This window comes from Oncorhynchus nerka, linkage group LG17, assembly GCF_034236695.1.
Source record: "Oncorhynchus nerka isolate Pitt River linkage group LG17, Oner_Uvic_2.0, whole genome shotgun sequence".
NCBI classification, from domain to species: domain Eukaryota; kingdom Metazoa; phylum Chordata; class Actinopteri; order Salmoniformes; family Salmonidae; genus Oncorhynchus; species Oncorhynchus nerka.
The window spans coordinates 15,602,053-15,618,077 of NC_088412.1; the positions used below are offsets into that span (position 1 = coordinate 15,602,053).

The window sequence follows — 16,025 nt, forward strand, 5'->3', positions numbered from 1 at the left end:
GTAATTTATTTGAATTTGGCGCTCTGCATTTTCCCTGGCAGAGAGGTTTTAAGTGGTTTTATCATTGTGTTGATGGAGGTTGAGCACATAATTTGTCCACTTCCAGTTCTATCATCGTTGTAAGAGCTTGTGACAATCAAGAGCTGCACTGTTAAAAGGTTACTGTGTTTTTTCCAGTAACTTAACTGCAGTTGGTCACCAGGAAGTATTTTTTGAATAACTTACTGTCAGCTTGCTGCAAGTAGTTATTGTAAAATTCACAGTAACTTACTGGTGCTGGTCTCTGTCACACTCACTGATCTGATGGTGTGGTAGGAAGGTCAGTTTGCTGTCAACCAAGAGGTTGAGACCCAAGTGTGCTCACCAAAAATAATACTTAGTTAAGCTATCTTGTAATCAGTATAGTTAAGGGAATGTACAGTAAACTAGTTGCAAGTAAGTTACTAGCAATTGAGTTACTGAGAATTTTACAATAACTTACTGACAGCTAGTTGCCAGTTAGGGAACGCAATATTCACAGCAACTTCCAGAAAACTAACTGTCATTAAATTACTGTGAAATGCACAGTAACCTGTTAATATTCCAACTCTTTATTATCACATGCCCTTGCAAAGATTGCAGAACTGATAATGTGCTCAACCGTTGACAACATTTTATTTTATTTTTATTTCACCTTTATTTAACCAGGTAAGCTAGTTGAGAACAAGTTCTCATCTACAACTGCGACCTGGCCATGATAAAGCAAAGCAGTGTGACACAAACAACAATACAGAGTTACACATGGAATAAACAAGAGTACAGTCAATAAAACACAATAGAAAAAAAATAAAGTCTATATACAGTGTGTGCAAATAGCGTGAGGAGGTAAGGCAATAAATAGGCCATAGTAGCGAAGTAGTTACAATTTACCAAATCCAACATAACCATCAACCTCTTAAACCGGTGCAACACTTCCACTGACGGTTGGCACAAAAAAACAAAATTCAGTAACTTGTTGTTTACCGTACTTTCACTGCAACTAGTAGCCTGTAGTGTACTGTAAAAGTGTAGCAGTTCATGGCATGAACAAAGAACCCCAGACAAAGAACCCCTCAGGAACCTCAAAGGGAACAAACTGTGTAGTTGTCATGGCAACAATACCAATGGACAACATTTTGTGGATATTTTAGCAGATAACCAGCCTGTACGTTTAGCAGATAACCAGCCTGTAATGAGTAATGTGGTGATTTAGGCACAATAACCAATCTTACCATAGTAGAACTGCGACAGACTCCCTTTCAAAGTAGAGTACCAGCGATACAACAGATTTACAACTAGCAGAATTAGTAGAGGTCACATTGCAAGACAAGAGCAAGAAAATTATATAACATGGCAGAATGAAGAGAGGATGTGGAAGGGGCAGACAAAATAGAAAATATCTGCCATGCATATAGAGAGCTATTGCATTTAAATGAACACAGTTTAATTACCTGTGACTGATATCTTCATGGTGGCCTCAAGGGGCCGGTTGTTGTCCAGGTCTCTGCTCAGCCTCATGTCCCCATTGTCCTTGTTCAGGATTAGTAGACTCAGCTCGTTGCCCTCCACAAAATTGTACTGGAGGTTATCTGACACATCCGGGTCCTGGGCAGGAACTTTCCCGATCACCCCAGCCGGAAAGCTGTTGGACCTGTTGGTGACGTAGTTGTTAAAGATGATCTCAAAGTCGTGTAGGACAGGGTCATTATCGTTGACGTCCAGCAGGCGGATGTGCACAATGGCGCGGCTGACTAACGGTGCAGAGGTCGCCTGGACAATGATGGTGTACTCTATCTTGGACTCGTAGTCTAAATCAGTGAGAGCGATAAGATCCCCGTTGAAGATATCTAGTTGGAAGACCTCTGGGACGTTTCCTTCCACAATTTGGAACAGGATTTGCGCATTGGTTCCCTTGTCAGGATCTGTAGCAGTGATGCGGGCTACAATGGAACCCACAGGACTGTTCTCCACCACATAGACGTACAGTTCGTCCTTTTCAAACACAGGAGCATTGTCGTTGATGTCCAGGACGGACACTTGGACGTCCATGGATGCCTTAAGAGGTGGAAACCCCTTATCCACAGCAAAGGCCTTCAGATTGTACACAGGAACATTCTCCCTGTCAAGTTTCCTGGCTGTTCTAATAATGCCAGAGTATGGCTCAATGAAGAAGTCACCCTCTCCATCATCCCCACCCTGGAAAGTGTAACTAAGTCTCCCATTGGACCCTGAGTCCCTGTCAGATGCAGAAATCTGGAGGATGCTGGTATACACGGGTGCATCCTCAAACACTGTCCCCTGGTATATGTCTCTGAGGAACTGTGGTGCATTATCATTAGCATCCAGAACAATGATCTCCACATATGTGGTGTCAGATTTCTGGGGGATGCCGTTGTCGCGGGCAATGACAGCTAGCGTGTAGGAGGCCTGATCCTCATAGTCGATTTCTATCTGTGTGGTTATGGCACCTGTGTCAGGGTTGATCTTGAACTGTGGCACGTTGTCCTCCATAACATAGCTGATGCGTGCATTCTCCCCCGTATCCTCGTCCGTGGCACTGATCACCACCACGGTGGAGCCCACAGGCCGGTCCTCGCCGATCGTCACCTGGTAGTTGGCGCTTTGGAACACGGGCTGGTGGGTGTTGGCATCAGTGACGTTGATAAAGACCTGTGCTGTGTCGTAACGCGTGCCATCCGAGGCGGTCACCGTCAGGACATACTGGCGCTCCTGTTTGTAGTCCAGTGGCATAGCTAAGGTGATGACTGCCCCTGCAGTCTGACTGGTGATGGCGAACCTGTTCCGCGTGTTGCCGCTGGAAATCTGGTATGTTACCACACTGTTGGCGTCCCGATCTATGGCAGAGAGTGCTAGCACGCTCGTACCTACCAAAGCATCCTCATTCATCTTCAGGCTATACAACCTCTGAGTGAAAGTGGGGACGTTGTCATTCACGTCGAGCACCGTCACACTGACGCTGGCCGAGGAAGACATGACAGGGACCCCATGATCAACTGCTTCAACGCCAAACGTGTAAAAGTCGGTGGTCTCCCTGTCCAGTTCTACACTCACTGTAATCCACCCTGTGCCGTTGTTGATGATGAAGGGGAAGCCTGGAGCCATAGCTGTTAATCTGTACTGCAAATGAGAGTTGTCACCGGAGTCTGCATCAATAGCCTGAATATGGATCACAGAACAACCAACCGCCACATTTTCCAATACTGTGGCTTGAAAGGGTGTGCTAACAAACATAGGGGCATTATCGTTGACATCCACAACTTGCACTACAACTATCCCTGTGCCATTAATCAGAGGTGGTCTTCCCCCATCCTGTGCCTTTATTCTCAAATTATATTCCCTGATGATCTCATAATCTAGAGGGTTGATTATGTCAATGACACCTGTAGGGGAATGGATGTAGAACTGGCCCTTCACGTTGCCACTGATGATGCTGTAGTGGACTTTTGCATTGTTGCCCTCATCTTTGTCTGTGGCCTTCACCTGGGCCACTTTGGTGTTCACTGCCACGCTCTCAAGCACCTGGACTACATACCTATTCTCACTGAACTGGGGGTAGTTATCATTCTCATCCTCCACAGAGATATACACTGTAGCCGTGGCACTGCGGGGGCCTGGGTCTTTACCCTGGTCATTAGCCTCCACTATCAGTTGATACTGGGTCAAGGTTTCTCTGTCAGGCCGAACCCTAATCTTGACTAGTCCATTTCTAGGATCGATTTCAAAACCAGCATTATCTTCCCCCTCATTCACAATCTTATAGATCATGTTGGCATTTGATGGGGCATCCCCATCTGTGGCCCTTATAGTCAACACTTCAAAACCTATCTCCACATTTTCCCTAATGCTGACCCTGTACTCTGTCTGCTCAAACACAGGCCCATGATCATTAGTGTCACTTATAGTGACAGTGAGGTAAGCAGTGGCCGACCTCTTAGGGGTGCCATTGTCTGTAGCAATAACTTTGAAGATATGTGTGTCCTTGACCTCCCTGTCCAAAGGCTGCAACGTTGTAATGCTGCCGGTCTGCAAATTGATTTTGAAATAATCATTGGATCTGCTATCGAACAGAGCTTCAATATCATATTCTACTTCACCATCATCATCATCGTCGGTATCCAGTGCTTTGAGCGTAATTACGCGAGTTCCCGCCGGTTCATTCTCCGGGACAGACACCTGATAGTTGGGCAGTTGAAACTGGGGAGCGGTATTGACATTTCTTTTTTTACGTTTGGTCCATGAACCCAGTCTACCCAAATCCCCGTCTGTAAACATGGCATGACTATGAAGATAATTAATTCGCAGTTTCACACGAACAGTGGTGTAATTCCAAATATGTTGCACACTGCAGAATAAATCCAACTCGTTTCGCTCATTGGGTTGCAGACAGTTTGGCAAAACACTCCCGTTATCAAAAACTACTTTCCAGTCCCCTCCCTTACATAACGAAAGGTAAGAGTGAGGTTTTCGAGTAAAAAGTGGTAAATGTTCATAAATGTTCAAAAGCAAAATCCTATTTGAGACGCATGGATATGTCTCTACTGTTGAGAGAATGTTCATGTAAATCTTGGGCTTACCTTCGTTTGCCTTTCTCCTATATTTAATGAAACAATTCTGTCCGTGCACAAAAGTATTGAAGTGAATTAAAATAAAGTTATCCGAGGTACTTGATTTGATCTGAATGTAAAGCGGCGCAGGGTTCTTCCTCAACAGCGCACAATTAACTTTTCCTGAGAAATATACAATTCCGTGTTGTCTCTCGATATTGAAAATGTGTCTCGCGTATTTAGGAGTTAAAGTCCTGTCTATTTGATAGATCCAACCCCGTCCAAGAGATACATTTCCGAGCACAACTCCAGGCTGTAGAGTATCCGAAACGTGTACATCAAAACATGCAATTACTGGAAAGTGTGATAGAAAACATATCCACGGCCAAAGCATTTGTAATGCCATGGTTTAAAACGCATGGCATCCACCGAATCTGTCAAGAACATCTATAAAATCCACTGAACAAGTTTTTCCCGGGTCCTCGCTGTCCAATCCCGTTCCATGATTAGTTAGAATGTTGCGAGGATCGGAGCAGAGCATGGCGCGCCCATTAAATAGTTCGAACAGGTCTCACTCTCCAGAGAACAAGAGAGAGGTCCAACTCAGCGGAAAATCGGTCCCCCTCCAGCAGGTGTTTTTTCTCGGTGTTTGCCCTCCAAGCAAGTTTCTGTATGGCAGTAAATGGGTGTCGAATTTGGTCAACACAAAATGTATGGCTTATTTGCTATGTGAGTTCTATTTGATAAAATATACGTTTCATAACGCTTAAGTTGTTACTAGTGTTATATAAGTTGGACACGTTATACCCTCCGCCAACTTTGACAAAAAAAACACTATATCGGAGTTGTCTCGAGATGGCTATGCATATTCATGTGTTGAGGCTAGTAGCATAGCATCTCCGTTGAATTCCGGCGGTTGACTTCAACAACCGCCAATGAATATACAAAACTAGATTACAATAGTGAGATCTATCCACCAATCCAAAGAAAGTATAGGCGGGAGCCAGACCGCCCACATTGCCATTTTGACAACCACTCCCATTGTTAGGGCAGAGAGACGTGTATTTTGTCTGCATGTATATCGATCATCTGTGCACTCTCACCGCCCCAGATCTGAAAGCTACCCTGCTCCCCAACTCTAGGCTGCGTTTACACAGGCAACCAGATTATATTTTTGTTCAATAATTGGTATTTTGACAGATCTGCTCTGAAACAGATATTTGATTAAAAAGATCTGATGTGGTTGGTTAAAATATAATTTACTGGAATAAAGATCAGAATTGGACTACTTGTGTAAACGCCGCACTGTTTGTCAGTCAAACGCTGATTCCCAAATCTCAGCAGCCGATCACAATGATCTCTAAAAACCTCCTATTTGTACAGGTATATAGCTTTTCTGCGACGTCTCAGACTTAGGTTTGCAAAATTACATTCACATTTTAAAACTGTCCTCATTGTATAACGTATTTAAAAAATCATAAAGAAATTCACAGACAATTGAAGATTGATTAAATGATGTCACCTAGTGGACATACTTTCCTATAGGCCAGGGATCATCTAGATTCGGCTGCGGGACGATTTTTTTTCTTGAGAGGGTGGTCGGGGGCTACTATTTGACTAAAACATATTAATTTCAAACCTTGCTTGCATTTGTATACAATCACAAGTCTCTATTATGCGTGGGAATACTTGGGAACAGATTTCCTAAATTAAAATAACTTGGCGCTGATTTCCTGGTGTTTTTACAGTATTTTCTGTCCAACAATTATTTATTTTTTAATTCATTGGTCAGGAAACTTGGAGGGCCAAATAAAACCACCCGCAGGCCGCCAGTTGGGGAATCCTGCTATAGGAAGATTCTACTATCATGTGGCCTAAAGAGCCTGGTTGGGGAATCCTGCTATAGGAAGATTCTACTATCATGTGGCCTAAAGAGCCTGGTTGGGGAATCCTGCTATAGGAAGATTCTACTATCATGTGGCCTAAAGTTAGCCTGGTTGGGGAATCCTGCTATAGGAAGATTCTACTATCATGTGGCCTAAAGAGCCTGGTTGGGGAATCCTGCTATAGGAAGAATCTACTATCATGTGGCCTAAAGAGCCTGGTTGGGGAATCCTGCTATAGGAAGAATCTACTATCATGTGGCCTAAAGAGCCTGGTTGGGGAATCCTGCTATAGGAATATTCTACTATCATGTGGCCTAAAGAGCCTGGTTGGGGAATCCTGCTATAGGAAGAATCTACTATCATGTGGCCTAAAGAGCCTGGTTGGGGAATCCTGCTATAGGAAGATTCTACTATCATGTGGCCTAAAGAGCCTGGTTGGGGAATCCTGCTAGAGGAAGAATCTACTATCATGTGGCCTAAAGAGCCTGGTTGGGGAATCCTGCTATAGGAAGATTCTACTATCATGTGGCCTAAAGAGCCTGGTTGGGGAATCCTGCTATAGGAAGATTCTACTATCATGTGGCCTAAAGAGCCTGGTTGGGGAATCCTGCTATAGGAAGATTCTACTATCATGTGGCCTAAAGAGCCTGGTTGGGGAATCCTGCTATAGGAAGATTCTACTATCATGTGGCCTAAAGTTAGCCTGGTTGGGGAATCCTGCTATAGGAAGATTCTACTATCATGTGGCCTAAAGAGCCTGGTTGGGGAATCCTGCTATAGGAAGATTCTACTATCATGTGGCCTAAAGAGCCTGGTTGGGGAATCCTGCTATAGGAAGAATCTACTATCATGTGGCCTAAAGTTAGCCTGGTTGGGGAATCCTGCTATAGGAAGATTCTACTATCATGTGGCCTAAAGAGCCTGGTTGGGGAATCCTGCTATAGGAATATTCTACTATCATGTGGCCTAAAGAGCCTGGTTGGGGAATCCTGCTAGAGGAAGATTCTACTATCATGTGGCCTAAAGAGCCTGGTTGGGGAATCCTGCTATAGGAAGATTCTACTATCATGTGGCCTAAAGTTAGCCTGGTTGCCAGTCATAGTTTAGATATTACATTCCACTCCTTGTACTCTGTGTCATTTGCCCATGTCTTTGGCGCATGACAGAGTACAAGGAGTGGAATATTACAGAGACTGATACCCAGACTTGCCTAAATTCTCTCTCCACTACAAATTATTTAATTTTATATATCAAATGTTTGGCATTTCTAAAATGCATCAGAATTTTATATTTCTTGGTACAGACAGGTAGAACATCCTTACATCATAAGATGCTCTACTAAATGTCCAAGGATACAAAACATCAGCATCTTATCTCACATTTGACACCTATACCAAGTACACTACATAACCAAAAGTACTGAATGTGGATGTTGGATCATTGCTGCAGGGACTTGCTTCCATTCATCCACAAAATAATTAGTGAGGTCGGAAACTGGTGTTGGGTGATTAGGCCCGGCTCACAGTCTGCGTTCCAATTCATCCCAAAGGTGTTTGATGGGGTTGAGGTCATGGCTCTATGCAGGCCAGTCCAGCTCTTCTACACCAATCTCGACAAACCATTTCTGTATGGACCTCACTTTGTGCATGGGGGCATTATCATGCTGAAAAAAAGGGCCTTCCCCAAACTATTGCCACAAAGTAGCATCACTACTCTGGACGGTTCTGACTTAGAATATGTGGACAACTATAAATACCTAGGTGTTCGGCTAGACTGTAAAATCTCCTTCCAGACTCATATTAAGCATCTCCAATCCAAAATAAAATCTAAAACTGGCTTCTTATTTTGCAACAAAGCCTCCTTCACTCATGCAGCCAAACATACCCTCGTAAAACTGCTTATCCTGCCAATCCTTGACTTTGGGGATGTCATTTACAAAATATCCTCCAACACTCTACACAGCAAATGGGATGCAGTCTATCACAGTGCCATCCATTTTGTCACCAAAGCCCCATATACTGCACCATTGCGACCTGTATGCTCTCGTTGGCTGGTCCTCGCTACATATTAGTCACCAAACCCACTGGCTCCAGGGCATCTATAAGTCTTTGCTAGGTAAAGCTCTGCTTTAGCTCACTGGTCACCATAGCAACACCCACCAGTAGCACACGCTCCAGCAGGTATATTTCACTGGTCATCCCCAAAGCCAACAGCTCCTTTGGCCGCCTTTCCTTCCAGTTCTCTGCTGCCAATGACTGGAACGAATTGCAAAAATCAATGAAGTTGAAGACATATCTCCATCACTAACTTCAAGCATCGGCTGTCAGAGCAGCTTACCGATCACTGCAGCTGTACACAGCCCATCTGTAAATAGCCCAACCAACTACCTACCACATCCCCATATATATTATTTATTTTCAGCTCTTTTGCACACCAGTATTTGTACTTGTACATCCTGATCTGCACATCTAGCACTCCAGTGTTAATTGATAAATTGTAGTAACTTTGCCACTACGGCCTATTTATTGCCATACCTCCTTACTTTATTTGCACACATTGTATACACATTTTCTATTGTGTTATTGACTTTACGTTTGTTTATCCCATGTGTAACTCTGTGTTGTTTTTGTCGCACTGCTATGCTTCATCTTGGCCAGGTCACAGTTGTAAATGAGAACTTGTTCTTAACTGGCCTACCTGGTTAAATAAAGGTGAAATAAAATAAAAAATAAGTTGAAAGCACAGAATCATCTAGAACGTCATTGTATGCTGTAGTGTTAAGATTTCCCTTCCCTGGAACTAAGGGGCCGAGACCGAACCATGAAAAACAGCCCCAGACCATTATTCCATCTCCACTAAACTTTACAGTTGACGATACACATTTGGGCAGGTAGTCTTCTCCTGGCATCCGCCAAACCCAGATTTGTCAGTTGGACTGCCAGATAGCGAATTGTGATTCATCACTCCAGCAAACCTGTTTACACTGCTGGAGTCCAATGGAGAGCATTACACCACTCCAGCCAATGCTTGGCATGACGCGTGGTGATCTTAGTCTTGTGTGCAGCTGCTCGGCCAAGGAAACCTCTTTCACGAAGCTCCTGACGAACAGTTATTGTGCTGACATTGCTTCCAAAGGCAGTTTGGAACTCGGTAGTGAGTGTTGCAACCGAGTCAGATGATTTTTACGCACTACAGCACTCTGCGGTAGCTGTTGATCCTAGACGTTTCCATTTCACAAAAACAGCCTTTACAGTTGACCGGGGCAGCTCTAGCAGGGCAGAAATTAGACAAACTGACTTGTTGGAAAGGTGGCATCCTATGACGGTGCCACGTTAAGTCACTGAGCTATTCAGTAAGGTCATTCTACTTCCAATGTTCGTTTATGGAGATTACATGGCTGTGTTCTCAATTTTATACACCTGTCAGCAAGGGTGTGGCTGAATTAGCCAAATCTACTCATTTGTGTGTATATATAGTGGATGATATCTTATTTATGAGAGCACAACAACATCTGTCTGTGGGCAGGAGCTGTTCCTTCAGTCAAAGTCAAACTTCTGGGTGCCCAGCCAATAGTGGAGTAGACTGTCTCCGAGGCAATGAGCACAGGTCAGCTCTCTGGCCCTAATACCAGACCTGCATTCATTTACATGCAAGACTCAGCATCACAATAAGTTAAATGAAGAACATTTATTAGAGCTTTTAAAAGAATCACATAGAGCTGCAAGACGGTAACAAACAAAAATAAAAAGGTACAGTACCATTCTTAAAAATAAATCAGATTGGTGACTTACATAGTATGTATACTAACAGTCTCGACTTAAAACAATCTTTTCTTAAACCCTTGATCATCAGCAGCTAGTTCTCATTATAAATGTCATTTGTGTGTGGTACAGGCACAAGCACAAGTGTCAGCAGGAAGGCTATTGGAATCAATATACATGTAGAGGAAATGCTGGAATGCTCTATTGCGATATTATTAATCAAAAGGATAAGTTGATCAGGGGTGCTTCATTTAAGGCATGGTCCTTGTCTTCTGGACTCCATTTGATCAGGGGCGAGCTCAGGTCAATCAGCTGTAGGTGGGAAAAAAATACACATACAATTACCAGAAATCAGTGTGGTCATGAATCCCGACAACATATGTGATGAGTCAACTGGGTATCATGGCACTGCCTTTCTCAATAGGAATGTTTTGATAATTTGAGTCAGTCATCATAATGTATGGAGTAGATTCTCTCACCTGACCACCGGAGGGCTTCACAGAGGTTGTTCTGATCAGGACAGGAGTGCTGGAGAGGTCAATTAGGAGTTTCTCATAAGGCCTCAACACAGGTGCCGGGGCATCTACCAGCAAAACCTATTGGACAAGAAACAACCCAAGACATACAAACGTCATTCAACCAAAGACAAATAACTTATGCAAGCTGAAACAAGACAACATATCAACTACTTCCACATATCAAGACATTACCTCATTAACATCCTGGGTCTTCATCCAATTGCATTGAGGCTGCTCTAGCAGCTTTTCAGTGTTCTCGAGCTCCTTGGATTCTTCATTCGGCTCAGGGTGGTTGTTTTCCTTGTTAGTCGGAGGCACCTGGTCCACTCCTGGTTCTGGGTCATCCTGACATACCCCCTGCTCCTCTGGATGGGGGACCGTAGCAGGGGTGGGGGGCTGCACCTCTGGCTCGTCCTCCAGGGAAAATGGCTGGACGGTCTCCTCTTCTGGTGCTGCTGCCACCTCCTCTTGGTAGCTCCCTTTCACCTGGGTGGGACTGAAAAAAATAATAATGTTATCACCAACTAGCCTATTTTTATTACATCACAACACCTTACCCTAACACTGATTCATTGTCACTTATGGCAAGACTATTATCTTGGCCCTTTTAGACAGAGTCCAGTGTGGCAGCTGCTTTCTCACCTCCAGTAGACGGCCCTCTGGATAGAGGCTGGCCGGATGGCCATGCTCAGGGAAGGCCTGCCTGGCCGTGAAATGCTATTCGGGGTGAGCATGGGGATACCAGAGATCCTCCGGTTCACAGGGGTGGGAAGGGCAGAGGGGTGTCTCATCTTGGGTTGCACTGCCTTGTTCCCCCCAGCAGGGGGCGTCTGGAACAGCTCTGGAACTGGTCGTTTGTGGGGGAGACTGATGGATAGAAGGGGGGGAAGGCATATTCAATGCTAATGGTATGACTAGGATGACTAACATCTTCAGTATTCTAATAATCGTCAATGGTGTACAATTTCCGACTCCAGACACTTAGGAATAAAAAATAATAATTTAAATCATAGTTACAGTACCTTTCCACACTGCAAGCAGACATCAATCTCTTTGGCTTCATGATGAGAGGGGCATCAGGGGATGAAACAGCTTTGTAGGGAAGACAAATAAATATGTTAACATTTTTGCAAGCAAACAATTATGAGCCTTTCCATTCAGAAACATGAAGTAAGACAAGCCAGTGATCAGTAGTAGCTGCTCAAAGGTAGCCAACAGTTGACCAGTCCTCACCTTCCAACCTCCTCTTGAACTGACTAGTAGGGGTTGGAGCAATGAACGCCTTGAGTTTGGGGTTGCCCTTGACGACGTCCTTAGTCTTCGCTGAAGATGAGGTGGGGATGTTGGGCACAGAGGACATTCTCTCCATGTTCATCTTTGCTGGAGTCTGGTGCAAGGGGGTGGCTGTGGCCACCGGTTCAACTCTCTTCAAAGGGGTGGACTGAACCGTTTTAAATCGGTCTTGCTCAGAGAGCTTCCTTCCCGGGTCTGAGATGACACGGCGTGCTACTGTGGTGGAAGAGGGCAGCCCCGGAGCTCGGCTGATGAGGGTAGACTTGCAGGTCTTGGTGGCACTCACAACAGGATTGGTGAGTCGGCTCTTGCCAGCGGGCAGGCGGCCATTAGGGCCACTGATGCTGGAGTTGAGGGACGTGCTGAGTTTACCTAAAATCAGAGACAGGTCAGATATTTGCATTGCACTTTCCATACACTTCATATCTTTGAAATGGTTGAACTGTAGACAGCATCTTGAAATTACACTGTGAAGCTCTACACAGGGCCTCACCTTTCCCTGTGGGTGACACAGACAGACTGGAGTTGAAGCTGGACACTGAGGAAGAGGAGGAAGATGTGTTTCTCCTCTGGTCAGTCACTCTCCTGGTCTGAGGAGGGGGGGCTTTGACCGCTGACGGAGCCCGCATCCCACTCTGAATAGGACAAGGACATTCATGTTTCAACACCTGCCATTTTATCAGAGGGTATTCACATATTTTACCACCTGATCTGAAGTCTCCTAATATATATATATATATATATATGAATTAAGAATTCTGTTTAAAATGTCAGTGTCTGATGATATCAGCAAATTCCTCTGGGTTACCTTGCTAGGGGGTATGAGGGTCCTCTTCCCCTGCAGACTGGAGTTGAGGGAGGTGTCGCTGATGTCCGAGGCTATGCTGGCTGTGTCAGAGAGAAGGTCCTCGCAGGAGGGTGCTCTGCTGGAGTTACGACTACCTGGGCTACGCCTCAGCCCCAAGTTACCCTGAAAGAAACAGACTACATGAGTTGAGAAAACTTTCTACATTACTGATTTGACCTTAGACTATACAGAATGATATGATAGGCTATGTGGCAAGATATGTTCTAAGAGCCCATACTTTGCTTGGAGGAGCCAGCATGGTGGTCTTCTCAGCAGGCGCCGGTCTGGTCTTGGCTGTCTGCAAAGCTGTCGTCGCGGTCGCTCCTCGGGCTGCTGGTTGTTGTTTGCTAGGGAGCACCCCGGTGTTGCAGGCCAGCCCTACCCTTCCTCGGAGCACCATCTTGGTCCGAGTCGTAGTCCCTGCTCTCACAGGGCTGGAAGTGCCAACACGGCTCGTAGTGGAGTTAGAAACCCCACCATTCCTTAACAACCGCTGCTGAATAGCAGGAGGGAGCTGCTTCAATGGACTGTCCTGCACACAGAAGGTCTCCCTTTTGATAGGGCTTAGGACAGCATCAACTGGCTTTCTGAACATGCCCAGTTTGGCCCCAGCATCCTGCACAAAGTCTTCTTTCGGTTCTTCTTTACTCAATGTGAGTGTACCGTTGGTTACCCCTACATCAGGGTGCTGCTGGTTGACAACTAGTTGACTGGCTAGTAGGTTGGCTTCCTTGCAGATTTCCTCAAACTTGTCCACAGCCAAAGAACTCCAGCTGGGCCCCTCACCCACTGAAGGAAAACTGCTGACGTTTTCCTTGACAATGGTCTCCAGACCGACGGAGATACACCTCTCCTTGTGACAGACCGGACCAACAAAAACCTCGTCATCGTCTTCATCTCCTCTTGAGCTTTAAACAAGGGGGAATGATTTTACAATGTTATTTTTCATATGTAAGTGATGTAACATTTCCCAAGTAAAATGTATAGACAATGGTAGTATCAAATACAAAGACAGATTGTGAGTTCAGTGGCAACGAATTCAAGAGAGAAATGCATACAAACCAAAGAAATGGAAATCAAAGATATCTATGACACCAACCTGGCAGGTGAGAGTGAAACGTCAAAATCAAACTTCTCTTCAGCCAATGAGAAGAATTCTTGTGGGAAAGGAACAAGGACATTTAAACAAACAATGCACCAAAAAAATAAAATCCTTTGATAGGAAGAACAGTGTTTGTCTCGCTACTAATAGTACATGAGCCATGGGGGTTGGTCGGCTCACTTGGGGTGACGATCTCTCTGTGATTTTCTTGAAGGTCTAACTAACCTAGTTATGTCACAATCATATGCGACTTTGTGAACTCGACGGCCCAAACTTGGGGGTCTGGCTCATGGACTTTAACGTTAAACAGTTGACAATGTGAATAGCAATGGAATAAATTATAGTTAACAAGAAATAAGGATAAGAAAGTCGAGTTACCACTGTTGGCATGGGAATCCATACTCCTCACGGGACTAGGACAGGTCGCTAGGGCCCAGAGTGCAGATGTCGTAGTAGGTTAACGTTCGTCGTCCTTCATAGGGAAATTAGGAATTGAAAACTTATGAAAAACAGTGATAGAGAAGCTAGCTAAAAGCTAACGTTATATCTAATAAATCTACGTTAACATTAACTAGCTAGTTTTGACTGACTAGCATGTATTATGAACATAACTAGCTACCATATCAGAATTCATTTACATTGTTGGTTAGCTAGCTAACTTTAGCCCAATCCTTATTTTAGTTGGTAATGTATTTGTAGCCTTTTTTTTAAATGTATCTAGTTAGCAGTAATCTAGCTAACGCGTTAGCTGGCACGACATACAATCAAATGCATCTGGCTAGCTACGTAAGTCGTTATGACGAATTTCGTATTTCCAATACATCCAAACAGCACCTACCGTCTTATGTTAGTAAATAAGTGTGCTAGTTATATTCTGCTAAATCGATGTCATGCAGTTCAACATCTGTTTAAAAAATATGTATTTGGTCCGAGAGTAAGAGATATTTCAAATTTCGTGAACAAACAAGTCCATGTGACATGCAGGCTACCTCGACATTGGTTGAAACGTCTGGCATAAGCGACACCAGAGCGCTACTGGGAATTGTAGTAATCTTGCCTTTACATTTTTATTTAACCTTTATTTTGACTGGGCGAAAACATAAATATAAAGTAAGTAGCCTACAAATACTTTTTTTGCAGGGGTATCTGTTCTTACTTGAGTATTTATATGTTTTATTTTTCCTCAACTAGCTACATTCCTAGCTAACGTTACATTTCCTAAAAAATGTATGTACTTTTTACTCCGATACATTTATAATTCCTGGTGGAATTTATGTGATGCATTTTTGCATCACATAAACTGAAATTGAAGAGTGTAGAATTTCAGCAACCAGGAAATGACAGAGCGATTTCTACATTGACGCTTGTATCAGCCAGTCTACCATTTTTCGTTGTGCTCGAGGAGATGGCCACACTTTCTTGTGATGCCAATATAAGAGAGGGAGGGTGGTTTTCCCTCTTCGGTCTGGCTTTTTTTGTCAGAAAGTCTGCATTTTAGAATGCGATTTTGTATTGGCCAAAATGTTTGTTTAGTGAAAAAAGATTGTGAAAAACTAGCATTCCACTATTACTGCAGAAATATTATGCACATTTTCTGAAATTACAATCCCAAAATTCTACATGTAGCTCCTTTAAGGAGGAATTGTTCGCTTTTACATCAGTCCTTTTCTGTTAAGAAATGTCACTTAAACTCAGGTATGACAGGTATTACTTTTTCAATAATAGACTATTATAATACTAGCATTGCGAACACGGAGAACCAGATAACCAGATACACCTACATGGTGTGGTGTGGATTTTTTCAGAGACACTGATGGCCAAATTCAATAGCCTTTTTAAATGAACTGAGTGTTGCAATAATGACTGAATGTTGAGAAAAAGTTTTTAAAATATAGAGGACAGATTCAAAACCATTTAGGTAAGCTAAATAATTCATTTTATTTTCAAAACCATACACATTACTCAACAAGTTTCGAAAATGAATATCGACCACAACAGCCATTGTTTAAAATAAACAGACACAAAGTACTTTATT

The 16,025-nt window shown here is 43.7% G+C and overlaps 2 protein-coding genes across 2 annotated transcripts in view; both read right to left on the reverse strand.

The window, feature by feature from the left end:
- Nucleotides 1–5,388, reverse strand: part of LOC115144765 (cadherin EGF LAG seven-pass G-type receptor 1-like) — a 94,562-nt gene extending 89,174 nt beyond the window's left edge. Inside the window, exon 1 of the mRNA XM_029685815.2 lies at nucleotides 1,470–5,388. Within this exon, the coding sequence (XP_029541675.2) occupies nucleotides 1,470–4,989 (3,520 nt within the window). The 5' untranslated portion in view covers nucleotides 4,990–5,388. The remainder of the gene's footprint in view (nucleotides 1–1,469) is intronic.
- A 4,753-nt stretch (nucleotides 5,389–10,141) lies between these two features.
- On the reverse strand, nucleotides 10,142–14,995 carry gtse1 (G-2 and S-phase expressed 1). Its single transcript, XM_029686962.2, has 12 exons — nucleotides 14,829–14,995; nucleotides 14,369–14,462; nucleotides 13,988–14,045; nucleotides 13,127–13,796; nucleotides 12,850–13,011; nucleotides 12,535–12,676; nucleotides 11,982–12,413; nucleotides 11,771–11,840; nucleotides 11,391–11,615; nucleotides 10,941–11,244; nucleotides 10,710–10,826; nucleotides 10,142–10,542 (listed from the first exon to the last, which is right to left on the reverse strand). Exons 2-12 carry the CDS (start codon nucleotides 14,388–14,390, stop codon nucleotides 10,450–10,452), a joined length of 2,295 nt encoding a protein of 764 aa, XP_029542822.1. The 5' UTR covers nucleotides 14,391–14,462; nucleotides 14,829–14,995; the 3' UTR covers nucleotides 10,142–10,449.
- Between the last annotated feature and the right edge of the window lie 1,030 nt (nucleotides 14,996–16,025).